This window comes from Zootoca vivipara, chromosome 2 (genome assembly GCF_965207765.1).
Source record: "Zootoca vivipara chromosome 2, rZooViv2.hap1.1, whole genome shotgun sequence".
Taxonomy (NCBI): domain Eukaryota; kingdom Metazoa; phylum Chordata; class Lepidosauria; order Squamata; family Lacertidae; genus Zootoca; species Zootoca vivipara.
Window position 1 is genome coordinate 82456588 of NC_142584.1, and position 26483 is coordinate 82483070.

A 26483-nucleotide genomic window follows, 5' to 3' on the forward strand; every position below is an offset into this window, starting at 1 on the left:
GAATCAGAAAGCAAAAGTAATAACAATGACATTCTGCCTGTAACTAGATAAGGAGGGACAACCTGTGACCCTCCAGAAGTTGCTGGACTACAACTCCTGTCACACCTGAGTATTTGCCATGCTGGCCGGGGCTGATGGGAGCTGGAGTTCAACAACATTTGGAGGGCAATGGGTTTTCCATCCCTATTGTAAATATTGGTTTAGCCATAACACTCTTTGCTCACCCTTTTAAAATAGAAAAGTTGGGGTAGACATACACCCCAAGCCTGGAGTAAATATGTACAGTTAAAATAAATTGAATCATCTGTGACTAGCTGACACTTTTCAACCTAAACTGTTAAAAATCATTCCAAAATTGTTATACCACTAGGAAGTGTAAATCTGGAATAAAGCCACTGCAATTGCTTTTTGGCAGTTTGAAGTGGTGCTGAGGGGGAAAAAAACCACATCTGATTTTGTGTGAGAAAACCAGGAAATGGAGCACAGACTGACAATTGACAGGATGTGTTGCGGACTGAATCTCCTTCTTGAGAGAATATTAGCAACAGATCGTGTGGAAAAGAGTTTGTGTTTATTCAATCCAAAACTGAAGGCCGAGCACAAATGCTTCATGAACTTCGGTTTCGGGGTAGGTCTGTATATTTGATATGAAAAGCTTATGGCCTTATGCATCCATCCTAGTATGAGTCATGAACCCTTTATCATTGACTAAATCTAATTCTGCCCCATGTGGTCAGAATTCTGACACCTTCGCTGAAGGATACATGCGTATAGCAATGAGGGTGTACATGCAGAACCCTTTTAGGTCTAAACTACATGTTAAATGAAAATGTGCATAAGTTAGCCCTATGGCCCTTTGCTCCCAGGAAAAGCCACTTTGGGATGCAAGACTGGGAGGGCAGAAACACCAAGGAGAATTGACTCAGCCTTTTTTTCTGCACACATTAATTCTCTGCTCCCAATCACTCACTCCCTGTGAAAGAGGCATGTTGGGCTTCTATTTGATTATAACAAGTAGTTAGGACCTTAGCAGAAATCATGTTGATCAGGTATTCAGCAGGGAGGGGAAGTAAAAGGGACTAAAACCAGCCCCCCTGGATTTAGAGTTATGGATTTAGAATGCCAGTGAAAAGAATCATGCTCAGGCCCCATTGGGGCAATAAAGTTCCTAATCTATTCCCATTCTCTTCCATCCCCTTTCCTTCGTTGTGAATGAAACTACTGTGTCATCATGTGTCAACAAAAAATCCCTTGTTTGTTCTCCAGGATGCTTGAAGGGAGAATTACAACGGGCTTGCCTTAAAATGGCTATTAGTGATCCCTTCAAAAATATCTGAAAGGAGAGCACCTTAATATGGAGGACATATTACTGGACATATTACTGAGGTCCAGTACCGAGGGCCTTCTGGCGGTTCCCTCATTGCGAGAAGCCAAGTTGCAGGGAACCAGACAGAGGGCCTTCTCGGTGGTGGCGCCCGCCTTGTGGAACGCCCTCCCATCAGATGTCAAAGAGAAAAACAGCTACCAGATTTTTAGAAGACATCTGAAGGCAGCCCTGATTAGGGAGGCTTTTAATGTTTAATAGATTATTTTATTTCATTTTTCTGTTGGAAGCAGCCCAGAGTGGCTGGGGAAACCCTGCCAGATGGGCGGGGTATAAATAATATATTATTATTATTATTATTATTATTATTATTATTATTATTAAATGCACATGGAGAGAGCTGTTCTTATTTTGCTAGTGCTCCTATACATATTTGTTTGATTACCAGAAAGAAAGGTGGGCCATTCTTAGCTCACTGATACCTGGGGCCCCTTTTAGACTGGCTTTATATTATCACCACTTTGGGCATGGGTGTCAAACCTGTGTCCCTCCTGATGTTACTGAATTCCAACTTGAATGCTGATGGGGATGATGTGAGCTGGAGTCCTAAAGCATCTGGAGGGCTACAAGTTCCCTACCTATGACCTCAAGGGTACTTTCCTCTTGTCCCAGTGTCTTTTCCTTAACCTACAATACAGAGAGAGAGGGGGTGAAATCTTTCACTTCGAAAGAGGCAAATTGCTGGCGAAAATAAAAAGTGGCCGCCCTATCTGTTAAAAATCTGTTTGCTCTTACCCAGGACATAAATCTCATTGTTGACTACAGCTGTGCTGAAGCGGTATTTCGAGTACTTCATTGGCGTGCACTCTGTCCATTTGTCTTGGCCTGGGTCATAGCGCAACATTCTGTTGCTTAATCGATCAGGCTCATCGTCAGGAAGATCCATCTGTATGAAATATGACAGCCATATAATAATACAACATTTGGAGCCGTCCGTGCACGCCTGCATGCTATTAATCATGGAAGGCAGCTGAGCAGATAAATAACATAAACACATCAATTATAGCAGCGAAGTGATTCATACTCACTAGGCTTTAACAGCACCCATGACTTGTGGCTGGGAAATACATTGTGGAAGGCACATGAATAACGACACATTTATATTCTGCAGTTAGGGAGCTGAGGATTTGGGTAATAACAAGCCATCTACGGACACAGCACTGACAGAACATAGCTCTTTTTGTAAGGCTGCTGTGAAGTCTCCAGAAGAAAGTAAAAAACCTCTTTATTTCTCCCCCGAGATGGGATTTTAAAACGTTCCTCTTCTCCCAGGCCTTTGGTTAATTAAACAATATACTGTATATGGCTTTTAAAACTGGAGATGGGTAATTGTTTTTGCTTGTTACTATGTTGTTATTTTTGTGTTTTTATATTGTAAACTGCCCTGTGATCCTCAGATGCAGGGCGGTATAGAAATTTAATAAATAAATAAATTATAAGTTGTTTTTTTGGGTTGCTCAAACATTTCCAGAGGTGCTTTGAAGACTTGTGAAAGAACACTTTAGGGGGATCATTTATTAATGTCAAAGCTATAGATTAGATAGATGATAGATAGATGATAGATAGATGGATATACCTTAAGGAGCGTCTCCACCATTCAGCCCGGACCCTGAGATCCAGCACCGAGGGCCTTCTGGTGGTTCCCTCATTGCGAGAAGTGAGGTTACAGGGAACCAGACAGAGGGCCTTCTCGGTAGTGGCACCCGCCCTGTGGAAGGCCCTCCCAGCAGATGTCAAGGCAATACGTAATTATTTTACTTTTAGAAGACAACTGAAGGCGGCCCTGTTTAGGGAAGTTTTTAATGTTTGATGCTGTACTGTTTTTAATATTCGGTTGGAAGTCGCCCAGAGTGGCTGGGGAAACCCAGCCAGATGGGCGGGGTATAAATAATAAATTATTATTATTATTATTATTATTATTATTATTATTATTATTATAGATGCACATTTCATTTTGCATGTAATCTGAATTTACTCAAGCACTTCCCCCTATCACTTGTATGTATTGTCTTTCTCTTTCACACACACCCTAGTAAAAAGCCCAGCAAAGGTATGACCGGCTTCTGTGTGCCATATGAACAAGAATAACTCACGCGTTATTGTCAATCTCAGGATCCCCGGGTGTGTGTGTGTGTGTGTGTGTGTGTGTGTGTGTGTGAACAAAGCCTAATAGTCATACCCTCCAACTCCCGGTAAGAAAAATCCGGGATCAGCAGCGGCGCGGCACCGGAAGTTGCTTCTACGCATGTCCAGACATGCGCAGAAGGAGCCTCCCTGGCAGGTAGGAAATCCGGGGGATTTACGGGATTTTTCTCTATTTGGGATAACAGCGGCAACGGGTTTAAAATATGGGGGTTTCCCGCGAAAAACGGGAGACTTGGCAGCTATGCTAATGGTGCTTCCTTAAGCTGATGGTGTTGATTGCTGAGAACAAGGGGTGTTTCAACAACGGGTGTGCTGTCTTCTATGGCTGACAAGGAAAAGACCTAGATAGACTGTAGTTCAGGTGTGGGGAAGCTTTGGCCCTCCAGATGTTGCTACACTTCCCGCCAGCCCCAGGTAGCATGGCCAGGGATGATAAGGGGTGGTGGGAGTGGCAGTTCAGCAACATCTGGAGGGCCAAAGATTCCCCACATCTACTGTAGTTATTCAAAAGGGTATAATAATGCATAGGATGAATAGTTATTGAGCTAATGTGGGGAAGTGGTTAACAAAAATAACTGTTTTTAATAAGAAAGCAAACAAGTGAGGATGAGCCGGGAAAAATCCACTTCAAATGCCACTGCAGCTTATTCTTAGGCAAACCACTTAGCTCTTTAGCCTACCATCTGCAATACAGACATAATAATACTGGACTATGTTACCAGATTATTGCAAAGAGTAGTGAGATGACGGGTGTGTTGAAAGTGGTTGTTGTCGGTATTGTTTGTTTGTTTATTATTAATTCCATAATAATTACGTAATGTTGGTCAGCTTAATGAAAGAGAGAACTGTGTCACCCTGCGACCCAATTCTCAAGTTTATGCTTTGTTCTGGAAAAGTTGCCTTAAAGTAATTATACTATGTCTACTTCATCTTGTGACAATTTTATTTAACTGCACTCCCACATAGTGAAAGCTGGCATTTACCACACCAGCATAGACCAACGAAATTATAATATGATGAACTCACTGTATGAAATGCATATTCAGATTGAGTATTCACCACATGAAAGCTGAAATGGTGTTATCACGCCAGGAAAATAATCTGCAAGTCAGGCCTTAGTTAGAAACATTATAATTAAAAGATGAATTACCTCTAGATAATGTTGTTGGCCATTCTGTTGCATTGTGTGAAGCGAAAAGAAAGGTCTGTGCCGATGCTTAGCAAAACCTCATCATCAATGAAGTGTCTGGACACAAAAAAGCCAGTTTGACTGCACTTAGTCTGAAAGTCCATCTTAGACAATTCAGTGGGTTTCACATTAGTTAGAGAAGAGTCTATGCATGATTATTTTAAAAGAACCATTTGGGCTCTGGATTTTGAAGGGCTGGGCTGTTATTGTGAAACTGGTACTGTCTGTGTATTTGCTTCATTTTTTTAGCCCTGTGTTATTTGTCCCACCTGATATAAATCAGTGGCTCTCTGCCTTAAATCTGGAGGATTCTCCCTTCCAAGTGAAGCTTACCTGTTGCTTGCGAAATAGGCACAAGGAAACAATAAAGAAACACACCTATGTGGGATGTCCTATCCAGATTATGAAAAAGATGGGTTCTTACTTTGAAAACATGACAAGGAGTCATTCAGAAAACCACTGGCATGTATTGTTGGGTTTTTGTATCTGAGTCCTAAAACCATACTTAAATTAAACAATCATTGTTCAACTATGCAACTGACAGAAGTCATGAAAAGGCCATTAAGGCTTAATATTGTGTAACTGTAAGATTAGGAGTTGGCATTTTTATGCAGCCTGTAATTACATGAGGATTAAGCGTCTTCAAAAAATCATTGCTCAAAACCGCATGTTCTTTTGTCCGTCTGTATGAAAAGCGCCCATGATATTGCATCATAGGGCTGCTGGGTTGTTTATGTATGTGTGCTTAAAGGTAGGGAGGCCTGCCTCCTCAGATCAAATGACACTACTGAGCTTTCGTAACTTTTAGAACAGCTACTTGAATTTGATTGCTTTCATCTTCCCTCCCCATTCCTTTTTCCTTTTGTGTCGTGCCTTTTAGATTGTAAGCCACAGGGCAACGGCTGTCTTGTTTTCTTTTTAATCTTGGTACAGGACTTGGTAAATTTTAGACACTTTATCAATTATAAGTTAATATCAGAGTATTGTAAGGTAAATATAGCACCTAAACATCATTCCCATGATTTTCACAGCTAACAGCTGAAACAATAAAAGTTACATTGAACAGAACAGGACGGGACATGAATATTTGTGCACATGAAATGCATGCCTGTAGTCTTACTGGGGTTACATCCACGCTGTATATTTAAAGCATATTAGACCACGTTAGCAATCATTATTTCCCCCATCCTGGCAACTTCAGTACCTATACCCATCACAGAGCTACAATTACCAGTGCACTTAAACTCCAGTTCCCAGGATTCTGTGGTGGTGGGGAAGCCAAGCCTGTTCAGGTGGTATAAGGGTACTTTAAATATATGGCATGGATGTGGGCCTGCAGCATTGGAACAAACAATATAGGCAAGTATGTTTTCATATGTTTTCCCACATTCCGTGCTTTCGGATTTCCAATATATCTGTCAAATATCCTCCATGGGAAACCAACTAATCTACTACTTTAAAAGGTTAGCTGAACAAGCTGAATAAATGAATCATCAGCAATTTGCTGAGATAAAAGTTAGTCATTGAATTGCAATTAGCCTCTTGTAGCATGCAAGGTCAGCATTAAGAAGACCCTGGGCTCACATGTGAACTCATGAGAAGAGTCCTGCTGCATATGGACCCATGTAGGTCTTCTTCCTGTTTCTCAGTGTTGCTCAGCCAGACGTTTCTTTAAAAGCACAGAGGGTTTACCACATCCTCTCTCCACTCTCAAAAGCCTCTTGTAAGCTGTTTGGTGCACCTTCAAGCAGCCAACTGACAAAAGCCGCCTTTGCATTCTCCCAGTCAGATCCCATGCATGTGATAAGCCTGTCCACTTTCCTTCCCTCTGCACCCTGCTCCTTGGCTCACGGCAGTTGCCTGAAACAGCCTTGCTCAGTTTCAGGTTCCAATTTCCCTCCCTCCATCATCCTGACTAGAGTGATATTCCAGATCTCCTTGCTCTTCCCAGACACAGCTCACCCTCCACCCCTTGTGTATCCCGCTCCCCTTGTCTTACCCATCTGGTTCTTGGGCCAGCCTTGCTTAGTAGCCAGAGTGAGATAGCCCACCCACAAGTGGCAGACTTTGAGGTTCTGTTTCAGGAACAGCAAGTTCTGAATGACATCATGCGCATTGCATTTTTACTGCGGGGAATGGGCACTGTTTGGATTGTGTGTCTCAAACAAGGAAATGCCTAATTCATTTCTACACTTGGGTGCTACAGTTGAAAGAGCAGTAAGAATCACTGTTCCTTAACCTCGTGGAGGAAATTAGGCTAATAAGTACACGTAGGATTGCAAGCTGGGAAAGGTTATTCTGCCACAATGCATAACCATCTTATGAAGCCAGTGAGCAGGAAAGATGATTGACAGCAGGAGAGTGGGGTGGTGGGGGGCGGAGTCAAAGCAGCACCCAGGTGAAAAGTGTCTGTGGAGAATAAGGCTGTGTGTGCATTACTGGCTTAAAATGCAGTTAGGTCATTCTTTTTTCCAACTCAAATTGATGCTGGTTTGGAGAAAAATGCATCAAAATGCAGTACAGTGGTGCCTCGCTAGACGAATGCCCTGTAAGACGGATTTTTCGCTTAACAAAGAGATTTTTCGAGCGGAGGTTGCCTCGCTAGACAAATTCGTCTTACGAAAAATTCGTCTAGCAAATCGCGGTTTCCCATAGGAATGCATTGAAATTCAATTAATGCGTTCCTATGGGCAATTTTTTTAAAAAAATATTCAATGCATTCCTATGGGATTCGCTAGACAATTTTTTCGCAAAACGGATTGACTCACAGAACGAATTAAATTTGTCTAGTGAGGCACCACTGTATTTCATAAGAAATGTCAAGACAGATACAGAACACATATGAATTGTGGCTAATGATATATGCGTACCGCTTCTCAAACCAGCAGTGAGAGCACACTGGATGAAGTAAACAAGAGTGTGTACATGTTCTTAGAGGAGTGGAGGCACAGGGAATATGTACAGGCCTCCATAACAAGCACAGGCAGTCTGGGTGGAAGAGTACACCATAAATGCTAAAAGGCTCTGTGATATTCCTCACCTGCGGTGTCCAACCTCCCATGACGTACAGCCTGTTTTTCACGGTTACTGCAGCATGGCAGGCCAAAGGCACTGGGAGGGGAGCCAAGGCCCTCCAGTTTTCTTGCTCCATTGAGTACTTCCCCACACAGTTTGTGATATGGTATTGGTTTTTCAGTTTCATCTGACCTCCTGTGATATATAGGTCATTATGGATGGTGCCTAGAGCATAGAGCTCACGAAACTCTGCAGTACACAGACTTTGCCAAGAGTGATTCCCCCGACTGTTGTACCTGTAAAAAAGAAGCAGCAGCAGCTAATATTAGAATTGTCAGGGCAACAGGTGGATTCAGAAACATTTATACCTAATCCCTCTCTTTATGTGTCATTTATATTTTCCAATGGGACGCGAGTGGCGCTGTGGGTTAACCACTGAGCCAGGGAATGCCGATCAGAAGGTCGGCGGTTTGAATCACCGTGACAGGGTGAGCTCCCGTTGCTCAGTCCTAGCTCCTGCCAACCTAGCAGTTCTAAAGCACGTCAAAGTGCAAGTACAGCGGGAAGGTAAACGGCATTTCTGTGTGCTGCTCTGGTTCGCCAGAAGTGGCTTAGTCATGCTGGCCACATGACCTGGAAGCTGTACGCCGGCTCCCTCGGCCAATAACGCGAGATGAACGCCGCAACCCCAGAGTTGGTCATGACTGGACCTAATGGTCAGGGGTCCCTTTACCTATATTTTCCAACAATGACAAGCAATGCAATTTTAAACATGTACATTTGGGAAGAATGGCAAGATAGAAATTTAATGATGTATGCTCAGAAGGAAGTACTATTGGGCTCAATGTGTCTTTCCCAAGTATGTGGGAATAGGATTGCAGCCAAAATGTGCCAAAACAACTTCATACCTTGGCAAACCTCTACCCTAAAATGATTGCAATATATATGCCACATGTTTGTGCTAGGTTTATACAGCAGTGTGTGTGTTTGTGTGTGTGTGTGTGAATCTGTGGCTCTCAAGTTTGAGGCGCTGGTACTGGAACACAGAGCCCTATTGCAGGGGAACCAGGATGCCTAAAAGTGTCTCATCCTTTATATACCAACCTGATCATTGCACTCTGTCTGAGAGGGCATCCTACTACATACCCCCTCTTATCAGGAGGTCCATATCTGATAAGACAGGTCACCCGTTCTGCCCAATGTCGGAATAAGCTCTTAGCAAGGCAGCAGCTATTCTGCAGAACTCCCTCCCACAACGTCTGGAGGCCACCTGAGTAGGGAAGGCCAGTGGAGAACATACTGACTAATAGGAGGGTGTAGCAATATCAGCGGGAAGGATAATTTTCTGTCAGGAAAATTCTTCTGTCTTCTATCCTGGTGTTTTTTTAAGAGGTAGAAAACAGAATGAGCAGTGTGTATACCTAGCCTTACAGCTCAGTCCTAACCAAGATTACTTCAAAATAATTCCTCTTGATTTTGTTGGGATTTATATCCAACCTCAGTTTCTCTTAAAACATCGTGAAGACTTTCAGTAGTAATGATACTATTGAGTAGACAAGAATAAGAGCACTAAACTTGCTTGTGATTCAACAGGGACTAAACCATTGCAAAAGGAGGAGGAAAAAACAATAACTAGTAGCCTATGGAATTATTTGTGGCACATAGAGGGCACTCTAGCCATTGTTATCAATGAATGGGGTACAAAATAAAAGATTTAGTCCACAGCCTGTAGAAATTCCACTTGAGCAATTTGTATTTATATTGTACATAGTGTACTAAATATGGAATCAAGGGGAACCCTGTAGAAGCCTGTGTCTTGGCAACAACATAGCCACCCAAAGCAGATAGTTTATGGTAGTATAATAAATAAACTGGTATTGGTGAATTAAATAAAATAAAACTTCTCAGATGCCACCAGTATAAGTCAGATGAAGAATTATAATTGTCCGAAATCTTTCATAAACTCAGTTACATATGGGATCTTTTTAATCAGCACTGTTATGAAATAATGGATCTGAAGTTAAAGCCCAAGAAAGAGGCTGTTAGTTTGCCAACCTCTGAAGTTAGGCAGAATATCAGAATGTCAGAGGATGAGGTTTAGGCCACACAGCATTAAGCAGGCATTGGGGTGAGTGTTGTAGCCCTTAAACCTTATCTTCTATGCACACATGGTAATTTGAAGTTTATGATGGGGTGCTAGTTGTATTTAGTTTCTTCATGTCAGAGGATACAAACCTATAAATTTCAATTTTCTTGGTCTTTTGCCTAGACATTTTGGCAGCGCTTGCCTCCCCGGCCACAATGATATCATTATTCTCGGTAACCACACCGGTGCATACGCATCCCAAGCCTTCTCCATATTTCGGAGAGGAAATGAAGTACGTCTTTTGTGTCACGGGAGCATAACAGAAACTGGCATCGCCGTAGTTACCGTGTCTTGATCTGATGCCCTGCGAGTTATTGCCAATGCAAAGCAGGAGGGTGGTGGTCTCCATGCCATAGCGAAGGGTGAGAGAAGGTTGGTTGGTTTTCTTGATAGTTTCCAATGCTCTCTCAATCATCTCACTACACAGTGTATTACTGAGAAGCACCGTGTTTCTTTTCCGAGCTTCGACTAGGAATGAAGGGCTTACAAGCACTAGCCTGACTTGCTTCAGTAGCTCAGAGAGGTGATCTGCTCGCAATTTCCTGCTGTGGTTAACCCACCTGAGGACTAAATCCAAGATGCTCTCTTCCCTGGACACATTCAGATCATCTGATCTTATCAGATTTAGCAGCTGCTGCATTTCAACCTCCAATATTTCTTCATGCAGGCTCACCTCTGCAAAGTGCAGGTACAAATACCTCCTGGCTTGATCGGACAGCTCTTCGGCCCCAATGTGCTTGGCAAAGTAATGGATTCCCACGCAGTTGGAAGCATCCATGTGCTCCATCATGTATGCCTGGCACATGCTGGAAACGTCATCCATCTGCATGAAAAATGCAGTGGTGGCCACACCCTGTACGTTGGAATTAGTGAGGTGCAGCTCAGCCGTGTACATGTACTGGAGAAGTATGGACACACTCTCTGCTGACATGTCCTGCAGCACCACTTCTTTCTGTGTGCATTCAACCAGGCCGCAGGTAAACATTGCTTTGAAGTAGGGGCTGAAAGCAGACAGCATCAGTTTGTGGCAAGGGAACTTTTCACCTTCAGCCACCAAAACCATATCGATCATTTCCGATAAATCTTTCATACTTTTTATTTGATCCAGTAAATTCAAGCTATGCCGCTGCTTCCTTTTACCCTCGGACTTGTAATCCATGCTAAACATTTGTGTGTTGTTAAGATCTTCTCTTGTACTTGCTTGAGGTTTGAAAGATGTGAAGTTCCTTCAATATGATGCTCCTGGAGGGGAGGAGAAACATGTAATTTTCTTATGTGAACAAATCTTCAAATTGTCTGACAATAAAGTTTTACTGTTACAGCCTAAAGGCAGTAAATATTTTGAGAAGATGGATTATAAATTTGTAATATATACATTTTGTGTGTGTGTGCAAATTTAGGATTTTCAATTTCTAGTTGAACAACAACAAAAACCCAGTGTTTCTCCGCTCCAGATTTTGAGGATTGAACAATTTGCACCAGGAGCTGATTGAATTTATGTCCGTTGTCAGTGACAAGATCCTGAATAATGCATTACTATAGCAATATTTGAACAAATATGCAGAATATTCACAGTGCGAATGTTAAGAATTCATGAGAATGTTGAGACCCAGTATATAAATCTGGATTCTAATGGATAAATTCTGCAGTCTCCATCCATCAAAACCCATGCATTTTTGTAAACCATTTACTAATTCATACATCTACGCCTGCTTAAAAACAAATTCTTTATCCTATTTAGTTTCCGAATCCATTGCAGATTCCGGCAAAGAAACATTGGTGCAGAAACCTTGACTGAGCATTAACTGATGCTGCAACTTTACTCTGACATCCAGTGTCCAATATAAATTGTTGTGGGCGAAAACTCAGCTAATGGAAGTGTTTTGATTTGCAGCCTATGGGAAACAATGCACAAGCTCTTCCCTATAATCTAATGGCTAAGTGCTTCTATACTCACAAGTCCAAATCCTTGTATTGGGCTGGGGTGGAGAATATGTCCTGCAACTCCAATACAGTACTGTAATCACTGAGCATTAATTGTACCATGTTTTTAGATTTCTTAATGTTTAAAAATGCCTTTAGATGTTTTTGTTTTTGTTAATTAAATGAGATTTTATTTTGAATATTTTTATCACTTTGGTGTTTGCTGCCCTGCACACCTTTGGGTGGAAGGTTAGGACATACATTTAATTGTTATTGTTACTGTATTAAGGATACTGATGTTTGCTGGGTCTGATGGAAATTCAGCACATTCTGGAGGAACACAGCTTCCCAAAAGAAAGTGCCTTGCTCTAGTTTAGCTCTCTTCTTCAATAATGAAAGAGGAGGGTAGCTAGATTTTGTTCAAAGAACAGTTCCTGGAGACAAATTGGCAAAGAGCTATTAATACATGAAAATAAGACTCCCACTGAAGTAACATTTTGATAATATTTTGCATTAGACATCCTGGATTGAGGGAGCTTCCTAGGTAGAGCTGAGAATTCAACAGCTCATGGGGGGAATGAAGAGAAGGGAAGACAGGAAAGAACAATTTTTTCTTTATCATCTGATTGTTATGGAGTAATATAACAGCACATCTAATAAGGAGGAGAGAATTATGAGGCTGGATTGGGGACCTATAAACCATACTATTTTGGACATGAAGGTTGCCATGGGAGACAAAATGCTAGCAAAGATGTAAGATCACGGTCCTGAGCAAAACCTAATTCTCTCACATAATGAGAACAGCGCAGTTGTCACTTTTTCATACATGCATCCCAAAATGTTCTTGGTTAACTTGCCGAGAGGAGATGGCACACCCTGTTCAATTGAACAGTGGGTGTGTGTGCATATGGTTGCTGAAGCCATAAGAGGATAGCATGCTTCTTCCAGGTGTGTGATTTCTATATTCTCATGTAATTAGATTTCTCTCTCTTTTTGATCTTGGTTACATAAGATAGAAAGCATTTTGGGAAGAACCAGGAAGAACCATGCTAGCCCCATATCGGCAAAAGAACATGCTGGAAAAAGGAACTGAGAAAGAAAGCTAGGAATGGGACCTGTAGAAAACAGCTTGCCCTCTTTCCTCTGAATTCTCATCTTGCAATCAAACCCCTTTAAAGCACATAAAGGTAAAGGTAAAGGGACCCCTGACCGTTAGCTCCAGTCGTGGACGACTCTGGGGTTGTGGCGCTCTATAGGCCGAGGGAGCCAGCGTTTGTCTGCAGACAGCTTCCAGGTCATGTGGCCAGCATGACTACGCCGCTTCTGGCGAACCAGAGCAGCACATGGAAACACCATTTACCTTCCTGCCGGAGCAGTACCTATTTATCTACTTGCACTTTGACGTGCTTTCGAACTGCTAGGTGGGCAGGAGCAGGGACCGAACAATGGGAACGCACCCCAGCGCGGGGATTCGAACCGCTGACCTTCCAATTGGCAATCCCTAGGCTCTGTGGTTTAGACCACAGCGCCACCCGCGTCCCAGGGGTTAAAGCACATGGTCTCCCTCAAAGAATCATGGGAACTTTAGTTTGTTAATGGTGCTGTGAACTATGAGGGGGAGAAAGTAACAGTTCCCAATAGTAATACCAATAGTAACTGTAACTTCTGGAACAAAAAGGCAGTTACTTTACCCTAATGCAAATACAGACAATAGTAATACTGTACAGATATATAAAATCCTTTGAATCAATACACAACAACTGGGTTTGCACTAAATTTGCTCCAGATTTTTTTTAAAATTGATACAGGGATAGTTTTTTTATGTACTGATGCAGTTTGGTACCTGAATGAAATATAGAAATCCTTCTCTGTGTCTAATGAATAGCACAATACAATAATGAACAGTAAAATATAATATGGTATGGCTTTCACTTTTAACTCCCTGCTCCATTGTAACACCATCATTTCCCTAATATGCTAATTGCTAAGGCTTGAAAGACTTAAAAAACCTTGCTTTACTGTGTATAATACAAACACTTGAAATACCACATTTAAAGAAAAGAAAGAAAGAAGGCTGCATTCTCCCTTTTTATTACTTTCATTGGTTACCCTTTGTGTCCTGACAATGTTACGGTAATTTCGTTTTCCTTCTAGTAAATCTGTTTTAAATTTAGTAATTATTAGGGTAGTTAACACAGCATGCTTCCCCATTCTTTAACAAAACCTCTAGCAGTTGTGCTTTGGCAACACTCTGTACATCTGCTCTCCAGGACTACTGTTAGGAAATACCCCAAAACATTGTGCAGAAATAGAGCATTAAGGCTGCAATACAGGTGACTCTCAACTTATGCGGGGGTGACATTCTGGGGATAGTGTGTAAAGCCAAAATCATGTACAGTATAGTCAAAACAATAAAATGGTAAACCAATATAGTCAATAAAATAAAATGGTAAACCACTTTTAAGAGAACTGGGACTTGGATTGCCAAAGTATTTTCTTCCCCAGATGCCTGCCCCATTTCTGTTTCCTTCTGCCCTCTTTAATTCCCCCCCCTTTTCTTGCTAAGCACAAAAACTGAATGCACATGTGTTAAATGCAAATATAAGTTGCAAGCTACCTGTATTATATCTGTATTATTACTTGTGAGTGGGTCCCATTGAATTCAGTGCTTTTTTCTGGGGGTACTCAGGGGTACACAGTACCTATACCTCCCCCCTCCAAGTTAAGGCCTCTTAGCCTGTGGGTTAGCAAAGCCATAGCTTTGGATTCAGTGTAAAGAGGAAGTCTGGCTCTGTGATCTTTGCTCCAGACAAGACTAGTTCCTAGTCTGTTGTCCTCCTCACACCCTCCTTTTAGAAGCATCACTAACCAGTAGTTTCTGTGGCGATGAGTCATCTGGACTCTAGTTCTGCACAGTGGTCCTTAATAGTCTTGGCTAGGGCCATTAAGAGGAGACTATTTTGACCGCTTCAGCAGGTCCTCTCTCATCCGCAGATATAAAACCACAGGTTTGGAGGAGATAGAAAGATGACACCCAGACTACCCCATGCTACAACAAGACATTCTGGTCATCTCTGATACAGTATAAATAACAAGTTGATTCACAGCATAAAGACACCTGACATTTCCAGTGTCCCTGTTAGCTAAGGGACTCATAAAGTCGTATGTGGCAAATGTATGTTCCATCATACAACGTACAGTGAATCAACACTGACACTACACAACTTTTGTCACTGGCTCCTGTGAAGGAGCAGTTTTGCAGCCTCTTAATTTCCTCCAATGGTATGAAAACTCTTATTTACTTGGCTGTGCACACACAATAGATTTAAAGCATTTTATTCCCCCCCCCAAAAAAAAATAATCCAGAGAACTGTGGTTCACAGAGCTGCAATACCCTTAATAAACTACAGTCCCCAGGATTTTGAAGGTAACATGTATTAAATGTGTACACATTGAAGTAATGTGCATGGTGTGTATGCCGCCTTACTTTGCATTCCCTTCTCGCTGGCAGTGTTTGACCAATATATGTAACCTTAAGCAATTCTGTCAGACTCAGGTATTCTACACCCAAAAATTAGAACTCCCATATCAGCAATAGAGCAATTATGCATCTAAGTGTGTACGTATTGTGATCTCACAGGGCACAATAATATACTCAATATGAGTTTGTAACTCCATGGCTGTAGCTGTTAAATCTACTGCAAATGTTTTCTGTGAAAGCATCTCTAGAAATTGGTTTTGATTTCAGTTTCTTGTTTTTTTGTAGTTGCCTTGTTTGATGTCTGTAGCCCTGGAACATAATACTGTAGTTTAACGCTCCTTCAGTCTCATTCAGACACAAATATTCTAATCTTGACTTCCGTTTCAGGCAGTCTCATGCAATCTCATTGGCAGTTCTGTATAATTTATCACACATTTGATGTACAATATGGCTTCATATTGAAGTACTGCAAAGAAACCTTCTTGAATGACTGCCATTGTCTGCCATGCTACGTAGATTCAAAATGTTCCCATATGCTGGCACCCTCATCTCTGTAGAATGCAGTTAATTTTTTATTTTTGTTTCTCAAGGCCTAGTTTAGGCCCGTATTCCCATCACAAACATCACTTCCCTGCCACCTAAAGCTCAGCCTTGCCCCCGCATTTGTATCCAATGCCAAAAGAGGCATATTTACCTTTTTCTCTCGGCATTTCTGTTACTTCTGGGTCTTTCCTTCTTTGGGGGACCAGGATGGGAGGGAGGAGTAGAGAGGTACAGACGGAGAGGAGGGAAAGCAATCCTCCTTTTGCCTGGTGCATATACCAGAGTCACATGTGAATGGAATGAAAGCCAGAAGATATAAATAGGCTTGGCTCAGTATTATTTGACTTGGCACTTTGAGAGATCTGTATTAATGTTACATCGTGGGGGCACATTGGGACTTGGTGAGACAACTCACCACCTGGCATTTGTGCTTCTCCTGTATAAATCGACATGTAGCTATAAAAATAAAATGGTGAACTAGTTTTAAGAGAACTGGGGCTTGGATCTGGACTTTAATAACTGGGGCAAGTCAGCCTTGCTTTTGCTGTACTGGTGGGGAAGGACTACGGTGGCCATGTGCTCAACTTTACAGAGGACAATCCTCTGTTTGAGCTCCTGCCCCACTCTCTCCACATTGGCCTAGTTTGCATGTCAAAGCATGGCTTAGCGTGAACATGCAGAGAGCCCCCAGAGAGGAGCTACACCAATGTCTGGTCTAGCGTATTGTCCAAATCCAGACCCATGGTTTAGGCTAACCATGAGCTGTCATTAAGGCACAGCAACAAAAATAACTGGGGAGGAGCAAAGGAACATTCACACATTCACACAAAGCTATGGTTTGATTTAGCAAGATATAGAAACCAGTCCATACACAAAGGCTGTGCGTAGTCGCTGCATGTTTTTTTAAAAAAATATTTTTATTGGTTTTTCCATGTTACATCCTCTAACAATATTTCTCTAACAATTTTCCATATTTCCCCGCCCCCTCTTCCCCTGGACTTCCCTCATATTCCCATTTTGTTTTATTTCCATATTTCTCACCCTGCGTGTTGTTTCCCAAAATTTCCCCAATACACAAAGTCTTATTTTTTGTTAAATACAATTGTGTTTGTTTGTTCAAACCCTGCCAATGAGTCCAGTTCTTTATGTTGCCTCATCCTATATGTTGTAAATGGTTCCCAGTCTCTTTTAAAGTCTTTGTTATCCTTTTCATGTAATTTATCTGTTAATTTTGCCAGTTCTGCATATTCCGTTGACGCTGCACGTTTAAAGTGTGCAACCCCCAAGAATCCTGGGAATTGCAGTTTGTTAAGGGGGATGGGAATTGTAGCTCAGTGAGGCATAAACTACAATTCCCAGCATTCTTGCGGTGTGTTTGTGTGCTTTAAATGTTTTTGAATGTATGGTGTGTAGGAGAAACTGTGCTATAACATTAAGAACTTTGCCAGGGAGCTGCATAAAGCTTTGTTTAATAAACCTGTTGTAACTAACTTCAGTGAGGAGCCTTAGTAAAGGTTCAAAAGACAATGGCAGCTTCCCTTTTACTTGCTTTGCTTATGTAACTTTGTACTGACCGCGGTGTGTGGGGTGTCTTGAGAATAAGAAATTGTTGGCATGGGGATCAATTTATGACTGAAGATTAAAGAGCTGTTCTTAACTGAAGATTAAGCTTTAAAGATCAGCTCTGAGTAAGAAGGAAAACTGAAAAGTTCTTTAGACTTGTGGAATTAGCTATGCAGACATGAAATTTAATTTTTCTCCCTTGGTTCTCAGAGGTACAGATCAAGAAGACACCCAATGAGATTAAGGAACCAAATGCATGAAGAGGTTTTAATTTACACCATCCGGATCACTTTTGTTGTGCCACTGAAAATGATTTTTGACCTATTTTTAACTAGCAATTTAAAACATAATATAGAATGAGGTACTTACACTTTTTCTTTAAAAGGATAAGCAATTCTCATAATATTTACCATTCTAACAAGGCTTGTTATCTTAACAGACTCTCAATAACTCTTCAGTTGTTTTAGTTCACTGTGTGTTTTCCTTTTACGCAAACACAAAATGAGGTAATGAAAAGGAAAAGGGGAAATATTTGCAGATTTGTCTTTCCTCATGCCAAATTCATATGTCTTATTTCATTTTTTAAAATACCTGTATTTTTTAAAAGTAAATAAATAAAAATTAAAGGTAAGTACCTTTTTTCTTGCTAGAAACTAGATTTATTTGCTAGAAACTAGAAACAACCAAGACTGGGAAATTTAGAGCACCGGTACTTAAAGAAGTGCTTACATTCTTACTTTACTCAATATATTTGCTTAATCATGCTGTACACCGGCTCCCTCAGCCAGAAAAGTGAGATGAGCATTGCAACCCCAGAGTCGTCCGCAACTGGACCTAACGGTCAGGGGTCCCTTTACCTTTTAAGCAGGTAGTAGCATAAAATTTGCAAATGGTAACTGTCATGGTCCTGCCTGGACCTGTACAGCACCACTGGATGTTTCACGATCGATTGATGCTGCACCAATGACACTTTGTATCCGCAGCTGCAGTTTCCCTCAGTCTGCCAGCTGGATACTTGCACTTTATTCAGATAACACAGACCAGGATATGTTTTAAATAACAAGTGTGGTTTATTTGTTGGTACCGAAGCGTGTGGTTACTGAAAGCGTAAGATCGTACATAATCTTATAACTGTTAACCTATACTGGCCTATACCTGCTCAATTAATTACCGGCCTATACCTCTAAAACGTCTACTTAAACAACGCCACCAGTTTCACCTCAATCTGCTATCCTGTCTGTTCCTTCCACCCAATAATCCACCTAGCTCTCTGACTCTCACTGATACCTCTACCTCCCTTCCACAATTCCCCACCTCCAACTCCAACCCCAACTGCAACTCAACTCCCCTAACTGCCACTGGGGAGGTTTTTTTTAATACCCTGCCAGCACCTGCCCCTGAGGGTTCTAAGGTTCCAAAACTTAACCCCTTACTTGCTCAACCTTCTTCCTAAATAGGTTCGCCACAGTAACCAATGAAGTTGCAGGCCCACATAATTATGTCCCTTCTGTTTCTCCCAGCCAGGAAGCGGGACTTTTCTTCTGCTAAGGCAACATCTGCATAATATAAAGATGACAAACCCTCAACAATGGTAAAAATGTGGCTGAAACCTCCCCATATTACATAGTTTATAAATGTAGAGAGGTGGCATAGCTTTGGAAATCAGCTTTGGAAATCAGCTATGCCACCTCTCTACATTTATAAACTATGTAATATGGGGAGGTTTCAGCCACATTTCTACCATTGTTGAGGGTTTGTCATCTTTATATTATGCAGATGTTGCCTTAGCAGAAGAAAAGTCCCGCTTCCTGGCTGGGAGAAACAGAAGGGACATAATTATGTTATGATGAGCTAGAAAAGAACGCATAGAAAAATTGGAATGCAAAGCATGATGGATGGTACTTTTGTCAATTGGGGAGGCAGTGTGAGAGAGCCAGGCTGCACAATAATAAACCTTCCTCCACAATTCTGTCCACTTTGGCTGCTGAAATGCGGCAATGTGCCATCCAGCAAAGAATTACAGTTTCTTTCTTTCTTTCTCTCTTTTGTTATATTAGTTATGTGGGGCTTATAAAGTAGGTTATGTTGACATCATCACCGGTAATAAAAAAAGGAGACGAAGCATTAAAAAGGCACTTTTCTGAAAGGCAGGGCTATAAATACTTGAGAGAATTTATATTTATCCATATGAATTTGATATTACAAAGATAATCTGCTTCCTTTGTGGACAAGTGAACAGTATGCTATCCCTGGAATCGAGGGGGTTTAATTCGAGATTTAGTCTTCCTTGGTGGCATGACGACCCTTGCTCCCTTGACAAAGCTACTGCCATTTTCAAGTTCCCAGGCTCCATTTTGGGAGACCACAGATAATGCACAGTGTAGTTCATTAGTCCTGCTTATGTATTTTGTTTGTTAACCTATCTTTAGAACAAACAGAAATTATGGGTGCATTTTAATGCGTAATGCTAATTGATGTGACAAAATGTTATATTGGAATATTATCAGAAATAAGAAATAAAACACTGGAATTATTGCGTAACTGCGGCATGCAACAAAATTATCGTTTTTGGTCGGCCCCATGGAGCTTGTCGACTCTCATGCACTATATGGCTGCCACAGGGTCTTGTGTAGGAGACACGTAGTCAGGGTATTACTGCCCTAGTGTATGAAGGGCTCGGGAGCCATGCAGTCAGTGCCATACTGATATGCTTTGAAAGAATTATTAGAGAAGATGTATGTGTGGAGCCCTGGTGGGGAATTACACCCAAGCTAAGCAATAAATACATGTATGGGGAAGTGGTCGGGTATCTGCTTTGCATGCCAAAGCTCCCAGATTCAGTTCCCAGCGTCTCAAGTTGTGGCTCAGAGAGACTTCCTGTCTCAAACTTTGGACAGACACTGTCAGTCAGCTTAGACAATACTGAGCTTGATACATTTGACTTAGTATATGGCTGCTTCCTATGTTGCTATATTTCCTGTGTTGCTATCGCGAATAATAATTGGTTTTGCTCCTTTTTATACTACACTTTTCCTACCCCCCCCCAAATAAATAAATATTTATTTATTTATTTATTTATTTATTTATTTATGTGCTATCTACCCGCCTTTCACCATAATGGCCCAGGGCAAGTTACAACAATGTAGAAACACAATACTGTATAAAAATTGGTTTGAACAATTTTCAATGAGAAGTCAGGCAGCTGGGTCTCTCAAAATAGGTGCCAATGGACAAGGTAAAGAGGTGCATTTTCAGCATACTCTCATGTAGCTGATGCAATATTGTGCCTAAATGTTCTATTTATTCATTGCCATTTGCACCTCACCCTTGCTCAAAAGGTGCTCTGCATAAAAGTATGCATTTTATTTTCATGTCAACCTGTAAGGTAGGCTAGATATCGCAAAATCACTGAGTAGGCCCCATGGCCGAGGGAAAATAACCCAACCTCCACATAAGCTTTGTGCAAGCAGATCAGGTTGTCTGGGGGGGGTCATTACTCTGGAGCAGCTCCACAGCACTCTTTAGCTTAATCACAAAATTGCCCATAGGCTTCAGAATGTAGAATGAAAATCTGGTGACATATTGCAGCTTCTCCTGCGGGGGGGGGGCTTAAAAACCCCCAAAGTTTCCCTCCCACAACTATCTCAGCAGCAGGGAAGGCTGGGGCAGCCTGAAACGGGGGCGGGGGGCGGGGGGGTGGGGAGCTGGGAGCTGGACCTGGACCATCCCCTTCTCAAGTTAACAGAGCAGGAATAGCTCTTTGATGGAGAGAAGGAGTTGTACCATTGTCTCACTGCTCCCCCCACCCCTCCAATCTTCCGGTGTTTATCTGGGGAGGATTAGCTGCCGGAAGATGGAAAGAAAGCCCAGCCAGAAAGAAGACAATGGCTTGGCTTTTTCTGTGAAACTAGCATGGATGTTCAACAAAACTCTTGTGGGCCTGCCATACTGGGCCCTTTCGGCTAAAAACATACACAAAATTCAGTGTTGTTTTATCTGCTTATGGAATTAGATGGATAGATGTTCTTGCCAGTCCTGGGACCACGTAGTGCAGGCCGGGTTACAAATGTAAATGAACAGAAATATGTTTTGAAAAACCGCTGTGGCTAATGAAATGATTGACAGCCTCTCCTGTATTCACAGGGCTCCCACCATGGCAACTGGGGAAATGTCATCAAAGAACAGATCTGTTGAACATGTTGTCTGTATCCACAATGAGGAGATTAAGATCTCCCTCCAGGCACTTCATTTAAGTCCTCCTCTGCTCCAGGAAACGGGTGCTGCTCCCTCTCACAGCAGTTGTGACAGCGGGGCAGAGAGGACCGTGACAGTGACATCAGAGGCGAGTCAAAACCCGTTGACGGGGAAGGAAACAATAAAAGGCACATGACAGAGGAGGTTTCTAAGCAGCAAAGGTTGTTCAAAGGCCTTGGCAAATGAAGCCATTATTGCTCTGCCCTCTAGTGCTCAAAACTACAGCAAGTCTTTGGCTTGCTTCCCTATGAAATGCTCTGTAGCACACCTATATTCCTTTGAAAGTGGCATGTACAGGATTCCCATGCAAATTCAGTTGGGGGCAGGAGGAAATGCAAAGCATATTACCACATTTTTTTGTGTATAAGACGCCCCCATGTAGAAGACAACCCCTATTTTTTTAACCCAAAATTAAGAAATTAAGTTGTTTAGCTTTGTGTGGGGTGGGGAAGGTCACTTCCGCCAATCGCTCACCTGCCTGCCCACCACTGCCAATCGCTTGCCACAGCCACTGCCAATCACACACCTCGCCGGAGCAGCCAGTTTTCTGCCCACTCCTCTCCACCAACAGCCCACCCACCCACTTGCCGCAGCTGCCAATCGCCTGCCAATTGCCGCAGCCACAGCCAATCGCCAGCAGGCCTTGCCGCAGCCACCAATCACCCGCCCAATCGCCACTGCCAATCTTCTGCTTGCTGCTGCCATTAATCACACGTCCCCCCCCCTGCATTCACGATCCGTGTATAAGACGACACCCAATTTTTGCCTAAATTTTTTTAAAAGCAAAAAAGCATCGTCTTATACACAGACAAATATGGTATATCTTCTTGCCCCAGTGTTCTGGCTTCTAAAATATTTTTTATATAAATAAAAATATTTAAATGAACATATTTATTTATATTACAACATTTAGAATGTAATATCAAAGATTCTTCAGAAGTTTATTTTGAATACAACCCACCAAGAAGACCTCCTGTACAACCCTCATTGAAAGGAGTAGAAGCTACATAAGAACACATGCTCAACATTGCATAGTTCCTATTATTATTTGTTGTTGTTGTTGTTTAGTCGTTTAGTCGTGTCCGACTCTTCGTGACCCCATGGACCATAGAACGCCAGGCACTCCTGTCTTCCACTGCCTCCCGCAGTTTGGTCAAACTCATGTTCGTAGCTTTGAGAACACTGTCCAACCATCTCGTCCTCTGTCGTCCCCTTCTCCTAGTGCCCTCCATCTTTCCCAACATCAGGGTCTGTTCCAAGGATTCTTCTCTTCTCATGAGGTGGCCAAAGTATTGGAGCCTCAGCTTCACGATCTGTCCTTCCAGGGAGCACTCAGGGCTGACTTCCTTAAGAATGGATAGGTTTGATCTTCTTGCAGTCCATGGGACTCTCAAGAGTCTCCTCCAGCACCATAATTCAAAAGCATCAATTCTTCGGCGATCAGCCTTCTTTATGGTCCAGCTCTCACTTCCATACATCACTACTGGGAAAACCATAGCTTTAACTATACGGACCTTTGTCGGCAAGGTGATGTCTCTGCTTTTTAAGATGCTGTCTAGGTTTGTCATTGCTTTTCTCCCAAGAAGCAGGCATCTTTTAATTTCGTGACTGCTGTCACCATCTGCAGTGATCAAGGAGCCCAAGAAAGTAAAATCTCTCCTATTATTAGCCCAAGAAAGTAAAATCTCCTATTATTATTATTAACCAACCTTCATCTGAAAATCACAGGGCAGTTCCCCTCATAAAATACAAAATGAGAACACAAAATACACAATAAAGCAAACACAAACCAATAACTCTCCCCTGCCCCCCACAAGACATTTAAAGACCATAGAATGTTAATCAGCCAAAGGTTTGGTCATAGAGAAATGCCTAAGTATATGCAATGAAGGTGCCTAGCGAGCCTCCCGGGTGAGCTTATTTCACAAGCGGGGAGCCACTGAAGAAAAGGCCCATTCTTGTGTTTCCACCCTCCAGACCTCTCGCGGAGGAGGCACACAAAGAAGGGCCTTAGATGATGGGCCCAGGCTGTTTTTATGGAGACAGGTAGTGCTTGCAGTATTGTGGTCCTGAATTGGGATTATGCAATTAAATGGGGATTGTGCAAGCTAATCTGGCCGTTAGAGGCTGTTTCTCGTGCCACTCCCATTCATTTTGATGGAGCATTTCCAGCAGATGGTGTCATTTAATACTGTACAACAAAATATAATGTTGGGGTGGGGAAGATATGAGAGATCATTGGCAAAGCTTTAACAGGAAGGAAAAGAGGAAATCTATTTATTACAGTATATCAATGCTAAAAAAAGAAAAAAGAAAAGATTTAGGAAGATGTGAGAATGCCTTATGGGCATAGTTTGTTTTTTAATGCTCACACAAAGGGTTCCGGTTACAGGTAGGTAGCCGTGTTGGTCTGGATCGAAGTAAAATAAAAAAATTCCTTCAGTAGCACCTTAAAGACCAACTAAGTTTTTATTTTGGTATGAGCTTTCGTGTGCATGCACACTTCTTCAGATACAGTGAAATGGAAGTTTCCAGGCACTTATGTAGAGAAGGGGTGGGGAGGGGTGGGGATGGGGAGGGGGGATCACTCAGAAGGGTGGTGGAAATGGGTGATTGACTGACTGGTAGCTGTTGATGACCGGAAACGACTGCAAATGGTTTTGCATGAAAAAGCAAGGGTGGAGATGGCTGAAGATCGCTTATCATGTATAATGAGATAAGAACCCGATATCTCTGTTCAAACCAGGTCCCTCCATGGTTTTGAGCTTGGTGATAATGGAACAAAGGGTTCCATTATGGCATACTGGCATGAGGCATGGAAAGGGCTTGACTGTATGTTTCAGCAGTGTATTTTGACAGTGATGCCGATATTTTGTCTCTTATTCCCCTTCTGTTCCTGGCAGTCACAGTGCAAAAAGGAATTGGTTAGATATCAGTCCTGGCCACCCAATCTGCACAACCAACTTTCTGACTTCACAGGGGATGGAAATTATGTCTGCGTTGGAGGAGATGCTTTCCATGTGTTCCCCTTGCTTCTGGTTTAGTGCCATAATCATAGTGTGGAACATAGCCATGTAGACATGTCATTAGACCCCCCAGTAACAGCTTTACCATTAGCTTTATTGTCTTTAGGGTCAACCACACCCTGGTAGAGATTCCCTGCTACATGTGTTTCTTACTTAAGGATAAGACTTTGCTTATTCACTGTATGGTGTACCCAAGGACCACCCAGCATCTGTTTAAGATAAATGTCACATTCACCTTGGTCAAGGACCACCCAACTATAGATAAATGCTGCCTATGCTCATGATTCTTAAAGTGTTAACTAGCCTAACTTATGAGGTGCAAGTAAACTTTGTCAAGGCCAGATGCTTTTTAAGGATGCTCTGTCTAGGTCAAGCACTAGAGCGCCTGTTCACTCATCAGCCTCTTCAGAGCCAATACAGATTTGCTCTGTAGCCATTCATATGTGTTGATTTAATGATAGGATCCGAGAATAGCTCCTATTTCTCTACAAGTTGTTTTCTTCTCTAGGAATTAATATAATATAATATAATATAATATAATATAATATAATAACCCAGAGACCTTTCTTTGCTAGAATCCAAAGCATCTCATGGACATTCATGGATTCCTCACATTTGTGTAATATATAAGAATAATAATAATTTATTATTTATACCCCGCCCATCTGGCCGGGTTCCCCCAGCCACTCTGGGCGGCTTCCAACAAAACAGAAATTCTAAAATACAGAAATCCATCAAACATTAAAATACAGAAATCCATCAAACATTAAAAGCTTCCCTAAACAGGGCTGCCTTGAGATGCCTTCTAAAGGTCTGGTAATTGTTGTTCTCTTTGACCTCTAGTGGGAGGGCGTTCCACAGGGCGGGTGCCACTACCGAGAAGGCCCTCTGTCTGGTTCCCTCCAACTTGGCTTCTCGCAACGAGGGAACCGCCAGAAGGCCCTCGGAGCTGGACCTCAGTGTCCGGGCAGAACGATGGGGGTGGAGACGCTCCTTCAGGTATACCGGACCGAGGCCGTTTAGGGCTTTAAAGGTCAACACCAACACTTTGAATTGTGCTCGGAAACGTACTGGGAGCCAATGTAGGTCTTTCAGGACCGGTGTTATGTGGTCTCGGCGGCCGCTCCCAGTCACCAGCCTAGCTGCCGCATTCTGGATTAGTTGTAGTTTCCGGGTCACCTTCAAAGGTAGCCCCACGTAGAGCGCATTGCAGTAGTTCAAGCGGGAGATAACTAGAGCATGCACCACTCTGGAGAGACAGTCAGTGGGCAGGTAGGGACTCAGCCTGCGTACCAGATGGAGCTGATAAACAGCTGCCTTGGACACAGAGTTGTAGCCTTGGGAACAAGAGGGAGAGGTGGCAATGACACAAAGAACCCCTCCAGACACCCTTTTTATTGTGCTTTCCCAATGATTTATGATCACGATGGTAGTGGAGCAGTTATATGTGATCCCACCATCAATGCTGTTTATGCCTGCAAAAGGTTTGCAGCAATCATATTACTTCATTGCCAATCAGTGCATTTAAGTTCCTGTTTACACCTTGCATGTTTTTATACCACAAATGATCCAGATGATTTTTTTTTGACCAGCTTTTGTTGTGCTGTAGTGCAAGAGTGTCCTTCCTTCCAGATGGCAATAATGTGGTAACATTGGTGAATCATTGCAGAACTAATAAAGCCAAATGATGTGTCCATTATAAACCCACCACTAATGGACTGTCATTGCACTGTTGACATGTTGCAGAATATACAGTAACCACAAAATACACCAGACTAATGTGGCCCAAAATCCAACACAGTGTTTTTCAGTGC

General features: G+C 42.2%; 1 protein-coding gene across 4 annotated transcripts in view; it reads right to left on the reverse strand.

Annotated features, from left to right (window-relative positions):
* KBTBD12 (kelch repeat and BTB domain containing 12) overlaps positions 1 to 26483 on the reverse strand; it is a 72896-nt gene that overhangs the window by 35666 nt on the left and 10747 nt on the right. For 2 of the 4 annotated variants that reach the window (XM_060271410.2, XM_035106455.3), the window contains exons 1-4: positions 15978 to 16127; positions 9969 to 11121; positions 7759 to 8029; positions 2120 to 2270 (exon numbers count right to left, since the gene is read on the reverse strand). In XM_060271410.2, the coding sequence (XP_060127393.2) occupies positions 2120 to 2270; positions 7759 to 8029; positions 9969 to 11047 (1501 nt within the window). In that variant the 5' untranslated portion in view covers positions 11048 to 11121; positions 15978 to 16127. Of the gene's footprint in view, positions 1 to 6; positions 2012 to 2119; positions 2271 to 7758; positions 8030 to 9968; positions 11122 to 15977; positions 16128 to 26483 lie in introns of those variants that run through there. The other 2 variants (XM_035106457.3, XM_088662337.1) reach the window with 2 other exon arrangements.